The 25,338-nt window shown below is 32.5% G+C and overlaps 1 protein-coding gene across 3 annotated transcripts in view; it reads right to left on the bottom strand.

Moving 5' to 3' along the window:
- LOC119635554 (CUGBP Elav-like family member 2) overlaps positions 1-25,338 on the bottom strand; it is a 134,746-nt gene that overhangs the window by 79,764 nt on the left and 29,644 nt on the right. For all 3 annotated transcript variants that reach the window (XM_038030412.1, XM_038030409.1, XM_038030410.1), the window contains exon 4: positions 23,454-23,502. In XM_038030412.1, coding sequence (XP_037886340.1) covers positions 23,454-23,502 — 49 coding nt within the window. The remainder of the gene's footprint in view (positions 1-23,453; positions 23,503-25,338) is intronic.

Genomic DNA, 25,338 nt, shown 5'->3' with positions numbered 1-25,338 from the left:
GGTTGCTTTGGAGAGTTAAGACTGTTCTAAGAAGAAGAATACACTTTCGCACTTGTATTTAATTATAATATTAATATAATTTTCTCTCCAGGTAAAGTGAACTCTCAAAATTAATCTACTTATCACCTAACTGGAATGAATAGGCGTTTGTATGATTGTTTTACTACAGATTTAATAAATGCATATCCAGTTTTAAACCTTAAATTTCCTTATCAATTATTGATCTTGTTATAAGCTTCAGATTTATTGATTAAAGAAATTAACAATGAACTTTTAATGACGTAATTGATTGAACGTTATATGGTTTTGAGTAAAGTTGCCACTTTTAACGCGTCTCACTTTTATACCATTTTCACTATATCTGATTGAAATAATCCTTTTAAAGTCACTTTTACAATATCCGGTTGCAGGGGATCAATAAACCTAGTCCGAGCTTCGATTAAAGCGCACACATTTAGCAGTCGTACACATGTAATTTGTTTACACTTGCGTACTCCATTTGGTTAATGGTCTGTTTCTTTTTATAGGTTATGTGGGGATTTTCGTGTATATATATATATTTTTTTTTTGTATTTTTTTACCGCATTATGTTTGCGGCCCGCTTTTGCGGCTTAAACGTTTTCATTTAAAATATTATGTTTATGACAAATTATTTGTGGGTAGTTAAAGGCAAAAATAACAAGTGTCGCAAAACCGTGTAGATGATTATAATTTTTTTTTTTTTTTTTTTTTTTTTTAAGTTTGCATATTTATTTTTTCAATGTGTATTTTATATTTCATTTGCATTGTATTCTATATTAATGAATGAGTAATAAGTTGAAATTCATTAAAGACATGTGAAGTTAATGAATTGGTTGAAAAAGCAAATCTTTTTTCGATCGACCCTTGTGCATAAAATGATTTTATTTTAAGTGCTTCGCATCGCAACTAATTGAAGGTTATTTTAAAACTACAATATGATGCAACCACACCTTCATATGTGTCACACATATATTATAGGAATTTCACTAATATTTACACATACATCGTTGATAAAATAATTAAATCGATACGGAACGAAACGAACTGATTCATACTCAGGATGAATTCATTATTTATAATATTATGAAATTAATTTTTATGCAAATTCTTTCAAATGAAGAAAAAAAAAAAAAAAAACAATATGAACTCGCTTACTTAGAGTATTGTCCATATATAAAGACATAAATTAAAAGCAGAAATTTTAATAATAAAGAAAAGCTTATTGCATAAATTCCAATCATTCAATTTATGCTTGAAATAAAGAATGTAGAAGAATACCTGCAGATTTACAAGCAACAATACAGAAGTTATGTATGAAAAGAATAATAAAAGTAATAAACTTTCTATAAACACATCAACGTGTAATACGATCATGATTTATTTCTTTGCACAAAACTTTTTGAACAATAAAAGACAAGAGAACAGAGTTTCCCAAACTCTTCTTCTATTCAATGTAAAAGTATATATATATATATATATATATATATATATGCATACATGATCTCGATTAGCCAGACTGACTTTTCTAACACTTTATTTAAGGGAGTAAACCGGCGTAAACTTTTCAACAGGTCTGAATAGATTCTTTTTCTTGCCTTCAATGATTCCTTAAATAGTCAACGTGGGTCGTGGGTTCAAATCTCAATGCGGTAGAGTTTACTTTGGTCGTTGTTATAGTGAGTGCTCAGTCGGTAAAGACATTACACTTACCAAATCGGTACGCTGGGGCCACTTCGCAGTCTCATTTGTTTTCCCCTCTTCTTTCCGACCGCGATCGTATTACATGAATAAGAGACTTGCATAAAAATACCATCGTGGACCAGACGAAGTTTAAAATTCGGATGCACGAATGTAGTTGTAAACAAAGTTTTTTAAAAAGTCAAACAACATAACTCAAGCAAAGTCAAAAATCCTCTTTCTTTTAGGCCTTTTATAGTCTGTCCCCTTAAATTGTAATACAACCCTGGCTCAGTGTATTCTTTCGCGAGAAATGAGAAAATTGCGGAAAAGTGCTTTCACAAACTCACGCATATTTCGTTTTACGGTTTGTTGGTTTCAGTGTCGTTTTTCACTTTTCCACATCTAAAAGTTTACTAAAAGCTTTTTAAATGTCATTGCCAAAACAACTGAATCCGCATTTTAATTTGCCTTTGATAATTGCTACTTGACGTATGTGTTGGCTACTTCTCGATAATTAGTACCGAGGAAATACGCAAACATGTCAATGAATTCAATGCATTGCATTCACTTATGTACGACAGAGAAATGTTGGATAAATTTGTCGACTATGGGCTCTGTTTAGGACCTACTCACATCCGGGTCCAGTACATAATGAATTTTGTGCGTAAAAGTCAACGAAAACATGTGAAACATTTTTCGACAGTTTTTTTTTTAATTTTTTTTTTGTATTAATTTTTTTCGGAAGAGGCTGAAAAGGAAAAGATTGAGCTAGGGATTAAATAAAATTAGATTCTTTACCAAGATTATTTGCTCTAGTAATGTAATTTCATCGCTAATATGCTTTGATAAATAAAAGCTCAAGGTCACAAGCACCTATGTATGATTAAATAAGCCGAATATATACTAAACTTCGATTTGCAGTTCGAAAAACAAATACAACAACGACATAGTGAGGGCACAATGGACACAATAGAATAACAACACAACAGAAAGACGAAACAAGGACAGCAAACTGACATCAGAATATTCAAACACAAAGTTCAACTTTTAGATTCGTTTGAGACTTTGAAAAATACATCAATTGTAGAGCAGACACATGTAACGTATTTAATTCGGGCTCCTTTAGCTGACTACAGGTGTACGCTTTGCATTAAATATCGGTAAGTTAGCTTCCGATTTATAGGGCATCTAAGCACAATTGTTAATGTCGACAGAACCTGACCTAAACCTTTATTGAATATAATTGATATCAAAAATTTTCGGCTTCTATTATATGAAAGATGAGATGGCCTTAGAGGTTTGGTACCAGGAGCCGAGATAGAAAATTGGAATATAGCACACCATTGTGAATAAAACACAATTAGACTGTGTTTTTTCTTTCGTAGATTAGTGAGACTATTGTGAACAGCTAACAAAGATATCAAGGTACACGGCCTGTTAGGTTAGGTAGTGATTTCTGAAATGAAAAAGAACTGTTGAACAAAAAATTTGTATGAAATTCCTCCTTCAGGAAGGAGATGAAAATATGGACAAAATCAAAGAGGTTTCCAACTGTCGATTGACTCAAGGATAAATTGGATCTGTCTCACATGTCTTCTACGCTTACCTAAACGTAAAAATACTTATTTTTATAAACTGTGCAAAACTTGGTGCAAAGATATCACCAAATCATCAAAAAAAGCTTCTTTTCTCATATGACCGTTCGCTCAGGGTAAGTTCTTCCTCTATACACATAACAGAGAGAAAGCGGTAGAGGTGGATGTGTGCCCCAAACGATCACTTTTACGCCATCACCAACTGAGCACTCACTATAGCTACGATGAAAGTAAATTCAGAGAGAGAGAGATTTTAAACCGAGAGATATGGGACTCGGCTGGGGCTTTATATCGATTATGGACAAACAATAGAACAGCTCTCCTGTTCTACATACATTGGTTTGAAACAGTAATTAATTCTTTATTTAAGAGCCGCTTTATCTTGTATTTTCTTCGGTTACCCTTTGAAATCTTCGTTACATTCCCTTAGCACAAGAGAGCAAAACAATATTCTCAAATATTTATTATGCGTAAGAAGAGTAAGTTTGTAAAACGCTTACAGTTTGTGATCTTCTGATGTCAATGTAAATCAACCTATATAAGCATACACGTACATACGATCTGCGTAAGAATAATTACAGCATACGGTTTGTATGTTACCATGTATGTAATTATTGTAGATCTTACTGCTTCCTATATATGAAAATTATTATTTATTTTCAACATTATCCATGGTATAGATTTTAGTTACGCTTACCATAGTTTGCGCTAACACATTAGTGCGATAATCGAAAAAAAGAATTGCAACTTCTTCGTTTTTTTTTTTTTTTTTTTTTTTTTTTTTATAAAATGTAAACATACATATTTGTTTGTATATGTGTAGATATATGGACAAGCATATGTACATCCTCAAACATGTGTATCTTATGTACTCTTAGCTCATTACTACACAACTGTCAGTCAGAGTGAATAAACTAAAGAAAAACATGAACAGCTGATCGATCGATTAAATCGCTATGAAAAAGGAAAGGCCGGTTAGTCTGTTATTTCTTGTTTGCTCTTGTTGATGATGTTGTTATTGTGCGCAGCAGCTACTGCTGTCACGTCTTTTATATATTATTATTATTATTATTATTGTTGTTGTTTTTCTTGTTTAATAAAAATAAACAAATTCCACACCATACGCTTGAAAAGAGAAAGAGAGAGTGCGAGATGTAAACAACGATAAGTTGAAAAAAACTTGTTATTTATATTAACATTTGTGTACAGAATCTCAGATATTATAAAAATTTTGTATACGAGAGCTGCATTTGCGGTGGCTAGTAAGCGGTGGTTATGCGATTTTCTTTTATGAAATATTTTTTTTTTCTTTTTTTCTTTTTTATTGTAAAGAAATGCTTGCAAATCACAAATGCATTTTGAATTGTTTGCTTCTCTGTGCGTTTGTGTAAATGTGCATGGATGCGGTTTACTTTTTATGAGTATACATATTTTACCGCTGATTTAATAAAGTGAGGGTATGAACAAGTTCATGACATTCGTACATAAATTGAATTCATTTAATTGATTTTTTTCATTTTTCTTTTTCCTTTTTTTTGAAACAAACATAAGCGTAAAATGAATAAATGCTGATGCATGCGTTATTTTGTGCATAATTATAAAAAAAATTCAAAAAAAAAAAATCCTCCAACTGGAAGTAAGTTTTTCTAAATCATTTCCGAAAAAAAAGAACGGAATATATTGGATTTTTGATATGTTTAAAAATTCATGAAATGCACATAAACAAATTTACATCTTATCTCCACATCAAAGTAATATTCTGACTCCATTTAGTTCGATGTCGCTCTGCTTATCCATAAATTACTTATCTTGTTACACTCGTAAAAATACATATCGAAAGCTTAGGCTAAACATACGCTTTCTTATTTAATGGCCCTTGATTAAGTAATGAGTAGGAGGCGTATCCTCCATAAAGAATTAATGAAATGAAGTTTCATAATGCTTAGCTTAACGACGATTCAATTTAATTTAAACTGTGTTGCAGATATCGACCGGAGAGGATGCAGGACAACTACGTTAATTCTTTAACGATGACTTGGTTTTAATCGGTGCGTTAAAATATTTACAATTGGGGTAAAAAAGGCAAAAATGGTCGCTCTTATTAAAGTGAATGGAGTCTAAGATTCGTTCGCAACTGCACAAATTCTGTACTTGTTTTTAGTAAACTCAAAAAGTATGAATTCAGGCCAATGAACTTGAATGAATAATTAATTGCACGATGAATGAATAATTTAATTAAAATTAAATAAATTTATAAAAAGCCGTATAAACTTTTCTCCAAGATCTCGTCTGCCCCCATAGGTATTGATATGTATAAGATTTTATTTACAAACTGCAACTGTCAATCTCCTATGTGTATGTATCAAGTCAGCTGACTGTCTGCAGTTGATTTAAAAAAAAAAATTGTTTACTCCAAATATGATATTAATGCACATGTTCGAAGCATTAGAGATTCGCATTAGAGAAATTTCTCTCTATTATTCTTTTCATATTTAAGACCCGAGATAGTAAATTTCTTCGTGTATTCATCGCGGTAAAGTTAATTCTACTAGCGCTAAAAGTATTCTCTAGATTTTCTATAGAACGATGAAACGGCCATTCTTAATCCCTTCAGTCCATTTTGGCAAGCTCGTTTGAAAAACAAAAGTGTTCTCAATTTACGTGGTGCTCTAGGCGTGTTCTTCGATCGATTTGGTCAATTTTCAATACCAACTTCCGTGTAAGAACTTTCAACATTTGTGCTAAATTTGACCACTGGAGTGTTTTAGAAAACGCTTTACACACAGACAGCTTAAATCGAATCAGCATTTGATTATGAGAAAAAATATATATACTTTGTGTCTAAAGGGTACCTGTAGGCATGGGTATAACAAGAATAACAGCCCAGATAGCATTACACTCCTTAAGGCGTCGTTCCAAATTCGATTGACATGAATTTTTGCAGATAGATAGCCGATGGCTCCAAAAATTGGAGACAACTATTTTATCGTCGACATAGTTTCGCAATTTTTATCACTAAAATAGATAAAGTGATAGGTGGACAAACGAACACTGTTATGTTGTTACGTTATTGACAGTGACGCACTTTACAATGGCCACAATATCTAGAACATTAAAACATGCCATAAAAGGCGTTTGCTCGGGTTGAATTGGAGCTTTCATATCCACAATTTGTCCTTTACGATGGCGATGTTGATATTTGCTACAGGTATTAAGCTTTCTAAGGATGGACAAAGCGTAAAACACTTCCAAATACATTAATTTTTAGAATAGACCTAGAGACGCATGTGACTTACTTATCTCTAACGTATACTTATTGGAGTTTTCGTTAGATGTATTTAACTATATTTGAACGGAAACATATCTAAATATCGATGATTGTTTTTAACTCTGCTTTGTTAAATTTGTTTATCAACTAAAGACAAATGAGTTTTAATAATGAAAACATCATATGTACCAACGTGTTAACCTTCTGCTTGAGGCACATGATAATAATAAAATGAAACGTTTGCTGAAAAAAAGGGTGTAAAATATGTATACATTGTTAGCCAAATATACTCCCAGTTGTTTAGTAGAACAGGAATTTCTTATCAAGAGCACAATTTAAACGGTATTCTTCGAAACACCGATTTTAGGTATTGTTATGCATACACATGATAAGATCCATTGAAAATCATAGTATTCAAAAGAAGCAAAGGTAGCACATCCGATTGCAGTCGTTGCTAATGGTGATGTTTTGCAGAGATAGTTTAGGGAGCCATATAATGCACCACTTTCGAATGATCCGCTTAAATGAACGGTAGGCACATTTGTCTTTATCGTAAATATAAACGGTGCGCACGGTCTTTTAATTATTATACATCAGACTAATTCTTTCATCATCAATTCCTCACTGTTTAATTTCCAGGGAATAGCACGAAAAAAAAGAACACTTTACCCGCGTTTGCAGTTTCTTTTGACAAATAACTCTATCTCAAATCGATTCAAGAAGTAGAGTGAAGCTTAAAGACAATACTTGCGAATTGAGCAGGAGCAATGTTATCCATTACGAGGTAGGAACAGAATTTTCTCACTCCTTTGCAAATGTTCGTCATTCATTCAAACACACACCGCTTGCGGTGTAGGGTATATTAAGTTTGTGTGAATGTATGCAACACCCAGAAGGGCATTAATTATAACTGTTATGAATCGATCTAAACTTGTCTGTCCATCTCATGTCTGTCGATAAAAATCGTTGAGTTATAGCATTTCGAAAATCTAAACTGATATGACAAATTTGGTGCGACTGGGCCAATTTTTTGAAGTCTTTCCCGTATAAGCGTTGCAATGAAAAATGAAACTTTATATATTATAAAAATTACATATTTCACCATGGGAACTGGTCGATAACAATAATTTGATAGAAGAATCAATCTTACCGAATTTGGATCACGTAGATTCATTTCCTAGGTGCCACCGCATAAAAGAATTCGCGGGAAATGTAAACTTTTACATCAGAAAAAGACCTAACTACTGACATTTTATGATGGAAATTTGTTCATGACAGTAATTTTACATAAAAACTAAGTGGGTCAAATTTGAACAACATCGGTTTATTTCACGGACCCACTCAATCTTCTCATGAATAGTAAATCTTTTAGAAAAAGTTTGGTTTATAGAATTTTATGATGATAATTAGTGCATAGTAGCTATTTAGCACAAGAAGGAGAAGAACGGTAGAGAATTTGAGTCACATGGTTCTATTTTGGAACCCAAAGATTGGATTGCGCCAGGTGATAGTCTACATGGTCTAGAATCGTTTCGACTTGAATTTATTGCGCAAATTCTTTCGAAGATAGTGCCAATAGTTTATGCACTTTTTTAGAAATTATTTCAGTCGAGTTGTATACAAAACATTTCGGTATTACTAGTAGTCGAAGTAAACGCATTGTAACCAAAAAGTTATCAATATATATACAAAAATTTATTTTATTCGGTATTCAGTTTTCGTATACAACTTCAAAATGAAATAAACGGTTAATTTATTTTTATCGCTTTATAAATGATGCCAATAAATAAATTTGCATGACACAATTGTTGTTGCGTTAATTAATTTTGTTCTAATAATTAAAAAAAAAATACATAGTTAATATAATAAATGAAAATGAGGGAGGAAGCATATCTCTCCAAAAAATTATACAAAACTATTAAATTAGAGAGACTATACGTATTGCTAATGAAAATGATGTGTGAAGATACGAAAGCGTTTCTATGACAAATGACTCACTTCAGCGTTTCATAAGTGAATCTTGTTTGTCATCGATGCTAGTTAATAGTACATATGATAGTAAATGTTCGCTCGAAGATTTATTGCTTTACCGTCATCTGTATAAACATTAACTACGTTGACGATGTACGTTAGGCTGCGTCGGCAATGGGCATAAACTTTTTGCTTTTTTTTTTTTGTAAAAATTTTTGCATTTTTTATCTCTTTATACCTAATCTTGTACCGCAATGTTAAGGAGATTCAGTAACCAAGGGTGTGGTTACGGGAGGCGGACAGAAGGAGGTCAAATACCTTCTACAAATAAAACAAAGCGCATTGCAATGAACTAAAAGATTTTACTCTATCTAGAAAAAAGGCCGACTTGAAGATCGTATGTACACGCTAAGCTTACAAGTAAAGAGGAAACTGATCAGATTGCTTTCGAACGGGCTGGATTGGAAATAGATTGTTTAGAAAGACTCTAGGCTGTCTGTTCTAGCAGGATATCTGAATAACTGAATCGATGACTTGCGAAAGATTGGACTAACCGTACGCTAAGACCTCTTACAAATTTTCCCCCTTCCTCAAGATTCATTAATTTCCTTGAAAAGTACGAAGAACTAAGTGCTGCTTAAAGAATGGTTTTAGAAGGAATTAGCTTCATTTTAGGCTGTTTGGAAATCAAACGAATTAATTTTATAGAGATTACGAGGTAGGCAAATACAGTTGAATTATCAATCTGCGGCTGCGAAGATCTGTGGATGACAAGGCCATCATTTGTGGAAGCACTTTCAACGTTGTTCACTATTGCTTGGCATTGTAGTTCTTTGAAAGAATTTCATTTGACTGTTTTTGACATATTTTTTGTTTTTTTTTTGTTTAAATAACATTTATAAATATTTCAATATGACAAACCTTTAGTGATCACTTTTAGATACATTTGCAATTCGCTTTTATCTTACGTGAAGCATGTATGTTAAGTTGACACTTCCCAGTTATTAGCGATTTCGTATGCATTTTGCATACGACATTAAACTTCCAAGGTAACTATGCATAAATCATTCAAATTCTTCACAAAACTCGGAATATTTAAGCAGCAATTCTCTCACTTCTCACATACAAAATATACAAATTAATATTAAATAAGTGTAACAAATACTCAGAACAAATTTATTCATTTTCTTAGCTTGCGTATGCATCTTCTCTCTTACACGAAGGGAAAAGGGTTCAGAACAAACAAAGAGATCAATAGATATATTCACTGTTTAGTAGTGTTGTTCTGATTGTTATAATTGTTCTAGTGTTCGTCGTTGCTCAATGAACTGCAACGATTTCAATTAGTTATAGCGATCTTCAAATTCATATAAACGTTCAGCTTAAATTATGACGTAAGCAAGTAAGTTCAAAAAACATTTCTTTTTCCGTTAACTTTTGCTTAAACTATTTTACTCATATTAATTTTTTATATATTTTTAATATTTTGTTTATTTTTTTTTTTTGCTAACTTAAAAAAACAACTTTATTTATTTATTTTTTTTTTTGTTTCAAATATTATTTAAAATTTAACCACTTTTTATTATTGTTGAAACGCGTCAGTTACATTGATTACTGATCGAAGTCTATTGACGGTTTGTTTGCACAGTTCGCTGTTCGTTCATATTCAATTTCACTCAAATAAAGTAAATAAAAAAAAAAAAAAAAAAAACGAAAAAAAAAGTGAAGTAAAGAATTTTATAATTAGTAAAGCTTAAATTTTCAAGCTGGCAGTGCCTTTCATATAAAAGAGCTTAAACAGTTGCAAAGAGAGGAACAATGCTTATATGAAATGAAAATGTTCTCTTAAACAGAGTTCTTTTGTCATTTTTTCGCTTCTTCGACACTCTTAATAAACCCTTTGAACTTAATTTTTCTATTTTGCTCTGTTTATTTTTCTTGTCAAAGCTGGCTCGTATTAGCTATCAATTATTTTATGATGGGAGTGTTTTGTTTTTCATGTTATATTTAAGTGATCATGAATATCATGTTATTGTTAATGTTGTTTATATATTGGATAAAATTTTGTTTCAATTTATGTTTATTTTGATGTATGATCATATTACAAAGTATATATATGTGCGTACGTATGTTTAGTTGGTTTAGTATGAAAAAAGTTTCACATGATATATGCTATGAGCAGGACAACTGAGGCGGTGCAAGCAATTGCTTGCGATTTGATTTTATAATCTTTTACTTACAACTTATTAGACACTGCCTTGTTCAAGCAATTTATCAAAAGTTTTCCTTGAAAGAGAAACTTTATATTGAACATATCGAAAATGAGGAAAGTAGAACATTTTTCTTTGCAAGAGCCGCAGTTTTCTTAGTTTTACTCAAAAAATATTTTCGAAAGTCTGATACAAATTTTATTCTGAAGGGTCTTACTTTCGTTGTTATTTATTATTTATACAGAAAATTCCAATTTTCTCAAATTTGGGTGAAAACATGTTTGGACATCCCTACTACGCTCTTCCATTACTATGTTTTCTAGTTCGTTGTCTTTTATGCATATAAAATGGCTAATGTAATAGTCATCATTGATTTCAGATCATCAAAGTAAAAAGTAACGTAGACGTCACAATTTTGGGCTACATGCTTTAAACTATATATCAGGGTATATACAAAATAAAATGTAAACTTTTATCAGTGGTACAAACTTCCGAATTCCAGCAACGCACAGCTTGAGATTATGTAGCCAATTGCATGTAACTTCATCAACTCGATACCGATTAAATTAGATTATGTAACCATTTGGTTTCGATGGAGAGATGGAAAGTGATGGAAAGATGTAGACTTTTCTGCGTTTGTAAGCCCGATTCAAATTAATGGCGAAAAGTGCATTTACATATACAACTAATATCTAAAGTTCTCCTTTAAACACATTTCCCAAAAAATCTCTCTCTTAGCTTGAGACTTGCAATTCCGAAAATCTCTCTTTTTGCATTATTTTTAACATATTTTCTAAATGAACTTTTCTCCATAACATGTGTGAAATATTGTAATTTACACTAGAATGTTTAGTAATCGTTAATATTTCATAGCCTAATTATGGCTTATTGGCCCTTACTAATGGCAACCGTCTATTATCGACGGTGGATTACTTGCAAAACTGTTGGTGTTACAAATACAATTACACGTACGACGTAGTCTAGTAAATTAGTGAACTTATCTATTTTTCTTAAGATAAGAAAACGTAGAAATCAATAAAGCAATTACCGTTTCGAAGGATATACAGAGAAGATAACACAAGGTGGGTCTACGATTCGGTTTTTTTAGAGATTTCAGCATAGTTGGCATAGTTAACGGGAGAGGAAGCGAGAAAGAATTATTTCTTCTAAGAGCATGTAGTTTTCTATCGATATCGAGCATAACTAAGCTTGAGCAGCAGTTGTGAGAACTGTTGTAAGCAAAAATTTTTATAGAAAATATTTTCGACATCAAAGATGTTTCCATCTACCATTTTTGTTTCGAAAGCATAGTGACGTAGTTGTGAGACTCGATTTGATGTCGGGCTCGGCAAAATTGGTTATATACTAAGCTTAGATTGTCAAGGCGAATATCATCGAGTACATCAGAAAAGGCAATTTTTAGGGGCACGAACGAAATTGTCATACAACTCGACTTGATTTAGACTTGTAAGTGTGTTTTCCGCAACGATTATTATATCATAGTTTTAAATATGCTTGGGAAAAAACGACATCAACAAAGAAACTGCGATTATACGACATATTATCAGTTGATGTAGACTGAACCGTAAACGCTTTGCGAAGATTATGGATTCCAAATGCCAGAGAAAAGAGTAAGGATATCAACAAAGATGATTTTAGCAAGAAATCTAGTAACATATTGCCGCTAGAATAAGCAAAGTAGCAATTAGCGATAATTCAAGATCATTTGGACATTGAATAGTTCCCAAATTGAAAGTCAACGCGAAAGTTTGTCCAGAAAATCATATAACACATTACCGTTAGAACGAAGTAAGTAAGCAACGTAGCTCGATTTAACATAAGTCTAAACCCTTTTTCCACGATAAGCTCAACTTTCCAAGCATGATACCGTGTAGATGAGAAAAGTAACGTAAGTCCAAAGTTATATGTTCTTTTACTTCAAGTCGAGGGCAAGAAGTTTGAGAAACTTGACTTGGCTTAGGTGTTAATGGCTTGAGTCTTAATAGCTCGTAAAAATGATAATTATTTGAAAATCGTCGCTTAAAGTGCACTTCTTACCTTTTCTTATGAAGCAAACACTGCTACACACAACATGGGTAATGTGAGACATAGTTCCTTTAAACTTTGCATTAAGTATTCAGTTGACTTTTTAACTTGGTCACTTAATCAATGCAAACATTATTGCAGTACTATGCAATTTGCAAATGAGCCTTTACACGTGTGTATGTGTGTCTGTCTGTGTGTGTGTGTGTATGTTTGTGAAATTAGATTTATGCATTATTTAAATATTGGGAATAAAAGAAGAAAAAAACATAAACATACACACATATTAATGCGCTTGTAAAAGTAAATATTGATACAAAAGATAATGCACTCTATGAAAATCTATGCATACAAATCAAACACAATATCCGATGTAATAATAATAATAATAATAATAATAATAATAATACAAACAAACAAAAGCAATGAATACAAATTTACTGCTTATAAAATTAGTGCATAATTGAAAACACATTGTTTTCATTGACACAGCATATATGTGCATATAACGCATACATAGGGATAAATATAAATAATCCCATATGCAAACAACGAAAACAATAATAAATATTAAACATTATGGTGCATAAAGTAACTGAATGAATGAGTGAATGAATGAATGTTTATGATATCGTTAAACAATGGTCACACTCTTATATATATATATATATATATTCACATTCATTCCAAACCCATAAAAGAATATTATTTAGATGGTTACATGACATATATGTTATAATCATTAAATGTTACTCTTATATAAAACAACAAATTGGCACAAACACGCATTTATATGTAAAACTAGAATATGTACATCTAGAAAATATCGAGCCTTCAATTCAATAAAATTTTTATATTGCTTACGCTAATGCATAGTCATCTGCAAATATTTATGATAGCTTAACGCTCAATTTTATTACAGGGCTCAATATATATTAGTTTGATATGAGTTTGCATTTGTATAGGTGTTTTCGTTTTCATTTTTTTAATGTTGTTTTGTTTTTTTTTTGTTTTTTTTTATTATTTTATTACAAGTCCATTAAATCATTTGTTATTTTCTATCTTCTCCCCGTCACTCGTCATGATAAACGCCACAATTCGAGTTTATTCATGTGTGTGTGTGTGTGTGTGTGTGTGCCTATGCTCTAATATTCGTTTACATGCGTGTGGTAAGGCCTTCTTAATTAATCTTTCAAAACTTTTACACCGAAATACATTTTCATATTATGAATTACTTAAGCCTAAGCGATATGCACACGCCTGTGTATGTGTGTTTAGATATTTTCTCTTTGGTTTCATTAGAACGTTTTGTAATGCTTTGCTTTGCTTTGCATTGCTTCGCAATTAGCTGGGTTTCGAAGTGCTGAATTAAAAATTGGAATTTTTAAATGTTTTTACGATAAATACATGAAATATTGTATCTGGATTTTTTTGTTTTTGTTTTCGTATGCTTAAGTACATCAGTCTATTTTTATGGGTGGCTTTTGTTTATGCATGCATTTCAAATCGTTGGCAGCCAACAAATTCTCGATTTTAGTCACATGGCTAACCGTAATGTTGATGTGAATGTACTTTCATTAGCATAGGTTTTCATTTTAATTGCAGTTACAATCATTTGGTGACTGATTATTGTTTTTTGTTATTTTTACTTTTATTATTGTTGTTGTTGTTATTGTTGTTAAGGTCATGTAAGTGCATATGTAAATTTTATTGTAAACACGCACTTTTTCAATATAAATATTCTTTTATGGGAGCTTACGTTCCGTTTAGGCTATATAGACACGTACTACGGCCGAATAACGTTGTATGGGAATCTTTTTTTGATAGTCAACGCCAAAGGGTGACGGGCAATAAGGTTTCTTTCTCTGCTTTTAATACCGCCGGAGTAGCCGAATAGTGTAAAAATCGCAACTATCAAGTAAGTGTTCGCGAATTCAAATCTCAAGCGCGATAGAGTTTTCTTTGGTCGTAGTCGGTAAAAGCACAACACTTTCCACTAACTTGCGGCATGCAACGATCTTCTTGTTCTTTGTTTTACACGAATAGTTTGTGTTACACGAATAGGCGAAATCCCTTGATTGACTGGTCACATTAGAAAAAGAAAAACCTTAATAGACCATCTTAAGGATCCTACAAAATATAGATAATCATGGTCAACATAATCATGTCGATTTGCATGTATATCACTGTCCGTTCTTCCATCTATTATACATTTCACGAAATCTTAAAAACTGCCCATAACACTCTCGCAGTCATTGTAACTTATCATTCTAGCACGATAATCGTTTAAAAATTCTGGTCAAACTATTTGAAATGCTTGTCAAAGAAACTATCATAAATGATGCAATCATGGGATCGTGCGATAGTGCTTACTCCAACTCTTCTCTTAGTTAGTGAACGAAAGTGAGTGAAAACGGCATATGCACGCAGGGCCTTTAGGGGAAAAAGCTTAAATGAATTTTCTCGACCTGCTCCCCTCCCTACCCATTTTATAAGTTTTCTGCAGAAGATTGCAGGTAAACTGAAGAAATGATACTCATTTCATTTTGGAATAGTATCTCGTATAACACAGCTACGATATACAATACTATAAGAATTCTCTTGACTTACATTACATCTAAGCTTACATTGTAATGCAGTTTCAATACAGTACCGTATGAATTGGCCGTGGTATGCAAGTTATGCCTGTATCGGACAGCAAACGAACAATCGGTAGGTAAAACATTGAGCTGTAACTTTCTTGCGGGTGTTCATTTGATAGAAGAAGTACCCTTGGAGCACTTGGAGAAGAGTTTGAAATTTCAAAGAAAACATTTCTCTCGATTAATGAAATTTTGAAAAGTGTCTGCTAAGTCAACAAAAAAAGATTTCTTTTCTGAAAAATTTATAGCCGTATTTCTCCTTAAAGGAATAATGCTCTGAAGGCAAAATGTTTTTTTTTTTTTTTCAATTATCATTCAAGTTTTTTTTTTTTGTTTCATTCCTAAACTACGAAGGTAGAGAATTGACTGCATTTTCTTATGATTTTCTTTGCGGCTATAAAACGCACTTGTTTTGTATATGAGTAAGCGGTCTAGAGGAGGAGAAGAAGTCATACATTTCTTTATGTTTTTCTTTGCTGCTATCAATTGCACTCATATTGTATATGCATCGAAAGAGTTGCAAAGAATTAGTTGATCCCATTTTATAGGCTGTTACTAATGTACATATGTATGCGTATGCATATGTAAAAAGTCGGCAAAAAATTTTGCTAAATATGCACAAATTAAACGATTGATTTCATTTGTCAACAGCGTTAATTAACAAATTAATAAAGTCATTAATTAAATATGTAACAGCAGCAAAAATCAGCGCACAACCATATCGAATGATAAAATCCCACTTGCGGCAGACGAACAGACAGATAGACACATAATTATAAATTGCACATACACACACACACACACACATATATATATATATATATATATATATATATATATGTATATATAAATATATGCATGCACATCATAGGCATGGAAAAAGTCGAAACATTTTTAATGCTATTAAATAATAAACCAAAGAGATGAAGAAGAATTGCTTCTACTAACAGTACGACTGACTGAATACTCACTATAAATGACTCTCGCTTGCGGCAAATGCACAAACGAACAGGAACGCGAATTGTTATAGACGCACACGTAGTTAACTGCATACACGCTAAGTTATCATTATTATTGAAATAAATAACAAATATTATGGTACAAGATAAACACACAACCGAATGGCAGGTGACTATATAAAAGTTCGTACGTATCAGTGAGTAACTAAATGAGTGAATATTTGCAGTTAATTTATGTTTATTATGCGTAGAATCCGATTAAATGCCAAAGCAAACACAACGTTTGTAAACACACTTACGCACAAACACGAACCCTCATATGTTATTATACAGCTTGGCAGAGATATTTGATATATAAATAAATATGTATGTGTAAAACGGGCGCCGCGCGCCTACCGCCGTTAATACCGCCATCAATGTAGCAACGACTACTAATACTGCATTAAATACCAGAGGCAAACAACAATTAGTGTTAAAGTGAATAGAGAAAAACAAAGTAAGTATACTAGGTTGTTGCTGTTGTTGTTATTATTGTGGTAGCACGCACACAACTAAGAAAAAAAAAAGAAGGAATATAACGCGACTGCACATGTATATATATATATATATAAGCACCGAATTTTGCATAATTAAATTTCGTATCGAAAATCCGGCAAAAAAGCAGAGAAAAACCATACAACCTGATGATAAATATGCATGTTTGCTTGCGTCTAAAATATTGGTTGTTGACGAATATAAATTAAGCCTGTTGCTGCAGAAGATTTACCCGCGCACTCATTTATCAAAACAATTCAATTGTCCGTGCAGCGTGTGGTGACACAAGGTGCGATGGTATCGAGGCATTTTATGGCAAAAACTGGCAAACGGTAAATGAAATTGTTTCGCATGTGCTTTGCTTGTGCATGTGCACATGTGCGTGCGTGTATGTCTATTTTCTGGCATTTTGTCAAATGTTAGAAAAGAAGAAAAGCAAAAAAAAAAAAAAAAAAAAAACAAACAAACAGCGAATAACAAACGAGGCATCTCGATAGTAGTAATAAGCATCCAGCTATAGTGTGTGCGTGAAAAGCATTTTGTTATATAAAGAGATTTGTTGCCTTTTACCCTACGGTGTTGAACGCAATGCTCTAAAGATTTAAATGATTGCCGCATTTGTTTCATAAAAATCCGATTATCGTGGATTACACTAAATTTCATTGTCTTTCATGTTGTGTTTACCGGCCTTAATCTCATTCTTTTCCTCTACACTTACCTCATAATTTTTAATTAATTCATCTAATGACTTGATTTAATATCTCTATGTGTTCATTACCATTTATCTACATCACTCATACAAGATTTTGCCATCTATCAAATTATGTCGCTGAGGCATTTTGTTTCTCTCTTCCTTTCTTTCTTTCTTTTTTTCCCCTACTGTTGCGTCTCGTACGTTTTTCATTTATATTATAATTATGTGATTGTTTTGACAGTTGACAGCTTATTATATTAAAATTTTAACATAACACACATATTTGATTAAATGAAAATGAAAATTTATTTCTTTATGAATATGTATATACATATATATATATATGTTGTATATATTGCGTATAAATAAATAAAAAATGTGCGAATATAAAATTTAATGTTTCAGAACGTAATGTTTATGTGCGGTATAATCGGTATGAGGTTGAGACTAATATTGTGTTGAAATTTCAATTAAAGTGCTTTGGGACAATGCATTTATCATGCTTCTGCATACTTATAATTTCTCATTTTCATTTTCTCGTAATGTAAACGATCTGTTAAGGACGCATTCAGTAAAAAGATTTTTTAATTAAATGCTAATAAACATGTATGTAACGTGAAAATTATTTACAAGCAATTTTTGCTATTATTTTTATGATATTATATATCTATTTTCATATATCGCTGTTCTGATAACTATTTAAAACCATCAAGTTACCGAATTACTTGAAACTTCCACTACTTAGTAGATTTTGCAGCCGATTCGAAAAAGAATACGTTTTATACTAAACATGATCGCGTTTATTTTTGAAAAGTTCGTCTAAATGTTAAAATCTTATGGCTCGTGTGCAACATAGCTATGGAAGACAATCTTGGAATTCGATATATATGTATATATAAAAATATTAACAAGTAAGAAAATAATATTTGATGATAACCGAATCTTTCATACCCGTCATCACCGTGATCCTAAAAGAAAAGGAAGAGATTTGCCCATAATTCGCGGAAAATTTTCATTTCCAGTGTCAGTCGTAAGAAAACCAAGTTTTTGCTTTGGAATCTTGACTTCAAGAGGTAAAGCAAACGGACATAGGTAAACCGAGTTCACTATACAAGTAAGTTAATCGTTTATTTATTAATTTCCCCTACACGTTCCTGCACATAAGCAGCCAATAGGAGGTGTGCGATACACTTTCATCTCTCCATCTTTGATAATCGTCGACTTTTGCTGTAAATTGTCGAAGGGTTCCCGGCAAAACGTAGAAGGTCCCTTTCACTCACGCGAATTATACTCTTGTACATTGTAATCTTGATCGGATACAGACGTTATAAACGGCGCCGGTATCAGCTGCAATTAAATATTTTTTACCCTAATCTCTTGGCTGCTTCGTTCGTTGTCTCAACGAGATCTTCTTTTCAATGTTTGCGCTTTTTTTATTCTCGTGTCTAGAATGTGAAGAATTGTCGGTTTCTCTATATTGATACTGTTAAAGGAAGGAACGTGCCGTGTTTTATTTGGCTGACACTATTCGATGGGTTTAATGTTCAAGTGTTGTTTTGTAACATAGCGATGAATAATTGCAGGTCAAATACATATCAATATTATTTTTATAAGCTTAAAAATTTAAATCTCGTCTGTCAAAATATAATGTCATTTCGATTAATTGTTTACGATCTGCAGCGGGCTTGGTGACACTACGTTCATCAAATTTCGGTTTCCTACCATAATTTTCATGTTGTCTATTGAAAGTAAGGAGGTTAACTATCTAATGGCGGCATTTTCATTGAGGCATTAGTATAAACTGCTACGAAGGCAAGCTTTCTCCTCTGTTTTTCAAGCAACAATAGATCAAGCTGGTCTCTTTTAGAAAACACATCTGTATCTTTGGATAAAATTAGTTTCTTATCTATTTCTCTTAATATCCTTTCTTCGTAGTGCTCTTAAAACCACTAGTTCCGACTGCTCATAGTATCTACAGCGAGGACTTCTTTTAAAGTCGTCAATTAATAGAAATTACTTACACTTTTAATCGTATAAAATTTAAAAGTGATTAATTCTTTTCATTCCTTTAACCAACTGTTACCCTAAGTGGTAACCATGAACACAATGTTGGAAAAGAGACTATCCCTCGCATACAAGAACTCTTCTTAAAACTTTTCTCATTTGTAATCATTAATAGTAACTAGTAGTTTTGACTATATACTGCGGTGTAAAGTTTTATTAATGAAAAATTGCCTTAAACAAATCGAGTTAAGAGGATTTTCCATTAACCCTTTAAAAACCACAGCAAATGCACTAAAAAGTTAGAACTTATCGTGGCCACACAAAGTACTAAGGCAAGTAATTTCATCATATGTATGAAGGTATGTGCGCAGAAATTACGGTTAGTTTGCCTTAAAAGTATGTTAGCCATTTCAAGTTTATGTATTTCACTGGCTTAAGTCCAACTGGTACCTAATGAACAACCTGACTGATGCTGTATTGGTATTTCTTGTTTCTTTTTTCTTGCCTACGTAAACGCTGTCTATATATATATATATATATATATATGAGTTGCTGTGGCTTGAGTAGAGAAGTAACAGCTACAGACTTGACCCATTAGGTTTTCTTACCTTCATAAACACTAAGTGCTGGTAATCAAACAAACGCATTCATGGGGTATTTTTGGCTTTTGTATTTTGTTGGAAGAGCATTTTTAGAGCTACTTTACAGATTTTAGGTAAAATGTTCACTGCGTGTGCTCGTGTGTGGGCGTATGTGAAAAGAAAACTGTTTTTGACGAAATTTGAGTGCATTTGACTTGACTACATTTTCAATAAACGTATTTGGCATAGTTACTCAATAAGAGGAATTAATCGAAATTGAAGTTAAAAATTTTGTTGTGTATGATATAGGTTTAGTTTGTGCATCTGTGGTAAGAATCATTCTAAAAAAAATTTATTGTGAACGGAAATTCATCCCGAAATCATAAATATATTAGAGGGATGTTCGGTTTGAAACACAACCGTCTTTCCCTTGGTAAGTGAGTTTTTCAGCCGACTCATGTTGGGCTGGAAAACAATGAAATTTTTTAGCTTCGAATGAAATTTTTAAAGTCTTAAATATTTTACATTGAAGTGAGTACTTGATTAAAAAGTGTCGCAAAGGAGGTACTTGCCGTCTTCGTTCAGCTACGATCAGTACAACATTTGAGGAGAAGTTAATTCAGTTTTAAAAGTCATTACGGATTAGAAAAACTATTTGATTTGATTTCTTTTCTTAATTTGTTTTCTTTAGAGAACAGGGAGAAGGGTTGCTATTATCTTACACTCACTAAATTTGTATAAAAAAATGGATAAATTTATTGACCTTCGGTTTTGTTTAGATACGAAGTTTTAAGTGCTAAAGTGCATACATTTTTTTGGAAGTTTTGGGCAAAGGGAGACGTGACAGCTTTGACACAGAAATCGTTTTCTTTATATGCTTGATTTCTCTAACTGCTTTGCTGTACATTACAGTATTTCGTCTAGAGCAGTGAGTCAAAAATATTCTAAAAATATTAGGTTAATTGAAAAGTAATTTCGTTTTTTCCCAACACTGGGTTTAATTGCATTTTCTCAGAGCCGACTTGACACATGGCTTGACATGAGTCGCATGTTCATTACATATTTTAACAGCTAATATGGCAAGATCTGATTTTGAAAAGATTTACTTGATTCTGTGGGATAGGTTGTAGGCTGTAGAGAGTCGAAAAGAAAGTAGAAAAATCCGGCACATAGTTTTTAACGATAAAATAAAAATTTGGTTAAAGCAAGAAAAAGAAATTATTGAATGTGTGTAAAGATGATTTATTGGCAGAAGATCGGTATCAAAACTGGTTTACAAAGTTTCGTCGTGACGATTTTGATACTCAAGAGGTACCACGTACCAGGGATCTGATAAAGATAAAGCTGGTAAAGACAAAACGAGGGTTGAAGTAAAACACGATTGAAGTTTCAGTTTTCAATTTTAAGGAAATTTTTGTTTTACTTCGAGTTTGTGTTACTTGCAGCACACAATCGGTTTAATTTGGTCTTACGGGATTGCGCTTAAAGCTTTTTTTGTTTTCAATTGCTTTTTGTATTGGCCAAGCTATTCACTGTAGTCGAACTCAAAGTGCGTGCAATGTAGCTTCATTAATATGTTCGGACTTTCGTCTTTTTGGACCATTCAAAGCTTGACGCCAATGGAAAAACGAGAGAAAATCGCAACCTAGTATTACTACTTAACCTGATATCTGCACATTTTCACACACATTGTTATTTGAAAGGTTTTTCAACATAAACCTAAGGTAAAAGAAAGCATTCATGACTGAAGCGACCTTGTTGAAGGCGCCCTTCCTTATGCTTGAAAGACTGGAAGTGACGTTAGAGCGTCCCAACGTGGGTGTATAATTAATTGCGCGCAAAAACGGACGAGAAGCTGACGCGTACTTTATCATAGCAGAAGCCCCAAAATTTTCAAAACCAAAAAATTGTCCGATTAGTCACAACGTCACACCTGAGCGAACAACCATTTTGGATATAAAGAGGGTCTTGATACTCATAAGAGCCCTGCTAGCGATCTTCTGGATTCATTGCAGTAAATTGCGTTATTTAATTTTAGAACATCGTCCTGGAAGATAAATTGTTTTACATCTGTTTCGAAAGACTTCTGACTGACTTGTTTCGCCGCAGACAGCATAGATTGTCATAAAAAATACGCCAGCTGTCTAACGTATCGATTGTGGTAAACGTAAGTAAGATCCCCCTTATCAAGACTAGTGTTTCGCCAGTGTTTACAAAATTGACTCTTTTTTTTTGTGTCTATGCCATAGCTTACCGAGAAGTTCTCTACAATACGTATCATTCGTTCGTATGTATATCGTTCAACATTTTTGTTTATAAAATTCATTCATCTTTGTGTGTTCTTTCATTACTAAGAGTGAGTCTCTGATAATATCAATGCGGTGGTTTACATCATCATCCATTTTGCTTTAGATTATCAGTTCAATCCAGTTATTGCTCATAATAGAGCAACGAGAGTTCGACTTTTTCTCGATAATCGATTGACGACGATGTTGGTTTTGATTTCTTTGCTAAAACAAAAAAGCATTGCAATCAAAAGAATAGAGATTTAAATTCATTAAAGAGAAGAAAAAAAAAAAGTTTTTTTTATTCATTTACAGACTTGAGCTAGAGATAGATAGATAGACACTGAAACTCATATATGTATTAGATACTTTTGAGTTAAATCAAATAGCATTGATATGTAATCAAGGAATAGATATGAGTTTATGATTTTGTCAGGGAAAGGCAATCAGACAGTCGGTATACATAAGCTTAGATGATTATAAAAATTTATAAGCATATGTATGCAGGGTTGCGTTTGTAAAAACTATAAAGTCACAGATAAAACTTATATACGGTTTTAGTAGCTGTGTACTTCTCCACACATACACTGCATATTTTATTTGTCTACGCGTATATACCTTATGGAGTATTCTTCGCTTTGTATTGTTTGCTGTTATCACTTTTCTATAGACGAATACCAAAGAGAGAAAAAAAAAAGGAATGTGTTTTATAAAAGGTTTTCCATATCTAAAGCATACAATGCACATGTGTGCACTGGTAGAGGCTACAAACGTACAAGGTTAAGTACTTATAAGATTTTCTAGTGCACTTGTTGTTATTGTTAATTCATGTACTTTGAGATTAAAGTTCAATTTTTGCATTTGTTGCTTATACAAAACAAAAAAAAAAAAAAAAAAAAAAAAAAATACATTTGTTTATATGCATGCATATACACAGAAGCATAGAATACAGTCTGTAGAACTTACCATTCCGATTTTCACTATCAGCCGGTTTCATTTGAATAGGATGATGCATCTGTAAAGAAATAGTAAAAGAAAAAAAAAAAAAAAGAAGAAGATATAAATAAAGGAAATAAGAAGAAGAAGCTTTATGCATATAGAGTGTATGCCATAGTGTATATGCTGGTAAATCCAAGCACTTTCTAAACATTATCAACAGTAACAAAGAGAGAGCCATCTATGTTACTAATAGCCAACCAATCGGTTTCCTCAATGTGCATTTAGATTTTTGCATTTTTTTCTTCCTGTTTATCTAAGTCTTGTTCATGGTATTACTTCAATAGTGTTTCTTTTCAACTTTTGCACATTCCTAGTGTGTTCTTGTATGTATGTGCGTATATATGTGTGTGTATTTGTTTGGTGTTTATGTATGTTGTTTCCCTTTTATTCAGCGGCTGCTGCATTGTTTGTTGCAACGATTAAAGTGGAATTCGATTACAATTCCATGTTGTATGTATTCAAGTACGTAATTCGCTTAAGTTAACATCGATTGGTTGTTGGGTTTTAGTTCCATTAATGGTACATGGGAAGTAAATTTCTTACGCATACATGGCTACATAAAGTATGGCAGTGAAGAAATGGATTTGTTTGTATTCTTTTCCCACTTTTTTTTCTAACTTGATATTTCACCTTGTTTACGGCGTTAATTTTCTTTCTTACTTAAGTCCTGATACGCAAAAGAGTTATAAGAATTATATGAATAGCCAAAGTTGAGGGCTATTGCTTTCATTTTTTAGTGCATATTCGAGGTCGAAAAACGCGAATTTCTGCTAATCGCAAGCACACGAACAGACCAATTGAAGCCGTTTTCATTTTGCGTAAGAAACATTTCCATGCACAGGGCGCATAATTACCACACATGCAACTGCATATGTCAATGATCAGTAGGGTTTATATGATTTTTATTATTCGCTGGAGTGAAAGCCTTAGTATATGACTTATTTGCTTCACTAAATTGTTATTAAATTCTCAGATTAGGAAATGAATAGAAAATACGTCGTTATTGCAGTAATAGTTAAAATTTTCGTTGGATCTCTTCATCGGAATCACTGATTTCGAAAGATCGATTGATAACGTCAATCAAGACTAGAGAAGTCACGGACATGATTTGCATAATCGGATTTGCTCGCTCTTTCCTTCTTTTGGTCGTCGACAAGAGCAGAACTAGAACTGCTCGAACTTGTGGGAAATATGAGGGAAAATATCTGGAATAAAATGTAAATTTTGGTAGTAAGATATGAACCGGTTTAGATCAGAAAGGGAAATTTAATGGTGGAGTGATAGCGGTAACGACTGAGTCTTTCTGCGTAGCCTTAACTGCTTTCTCTTCCTCTCTCTCTCTCTCTCTCTCTTTCTCTCACTCTCTCTCTCTCTCTCACTTGATTTTCAAAGTTTCTCTTACCGCCTTAGCCGTTATTTAGAATATGTAAGTTGATGGGTATTGCAAGCTAGGCTTGAAGTGAATTTGTCAGTTATTTCACTGTGAGCTTTTCTTACTACGAATTTTAACGAGACACCGTTATATATAAGCATCATTAATGTAGGCATATTTAAATAAGAAGTAATCGTTTAGTCTCCAAATTAAACCTTCCTAGCAAGAATTTAAATTTATTACAGGAAATGTTTTCTTTCAGTTTTATTCTCTTAAGCGCACACCAGAGAGATTATATTTAGCATTTTTAAAATATTTTATTGTAGAGAAATATAAGTCACTCAGCCTATAAATTGTATTTAAGAGTAGTTAACATGAACAGCCGAAGCAATCAGTTTTAATTACTTAAGTGTGCTTCAGGTTCTTTTCTAAGCTGCACTTCAGTTTTAATTTCATATTCCTGTGTATAATCTTTTCAAC

This window comes from Glossina fuscipes, unplaced genomic scaffold (assembly GCF_014805625.2).
Source record: "Glossina fuscipes isolate IAEA_lab_2018 unplaced genomic scaffold, Yale_Gfus_2 26, whole genome shotgun sequence".
In the NCBI taxonomy this organism is placed as follows: Eukaryota; Metazoa; Arthropoda; class Insecta; order Diptera; family Glossinidae; genus Glossina; species Glossina fuscipes.
Note: the sequence above shows the minus strand (reverse complement) of the source record. Positions and strands in the feature narration are given on the sequence as shown.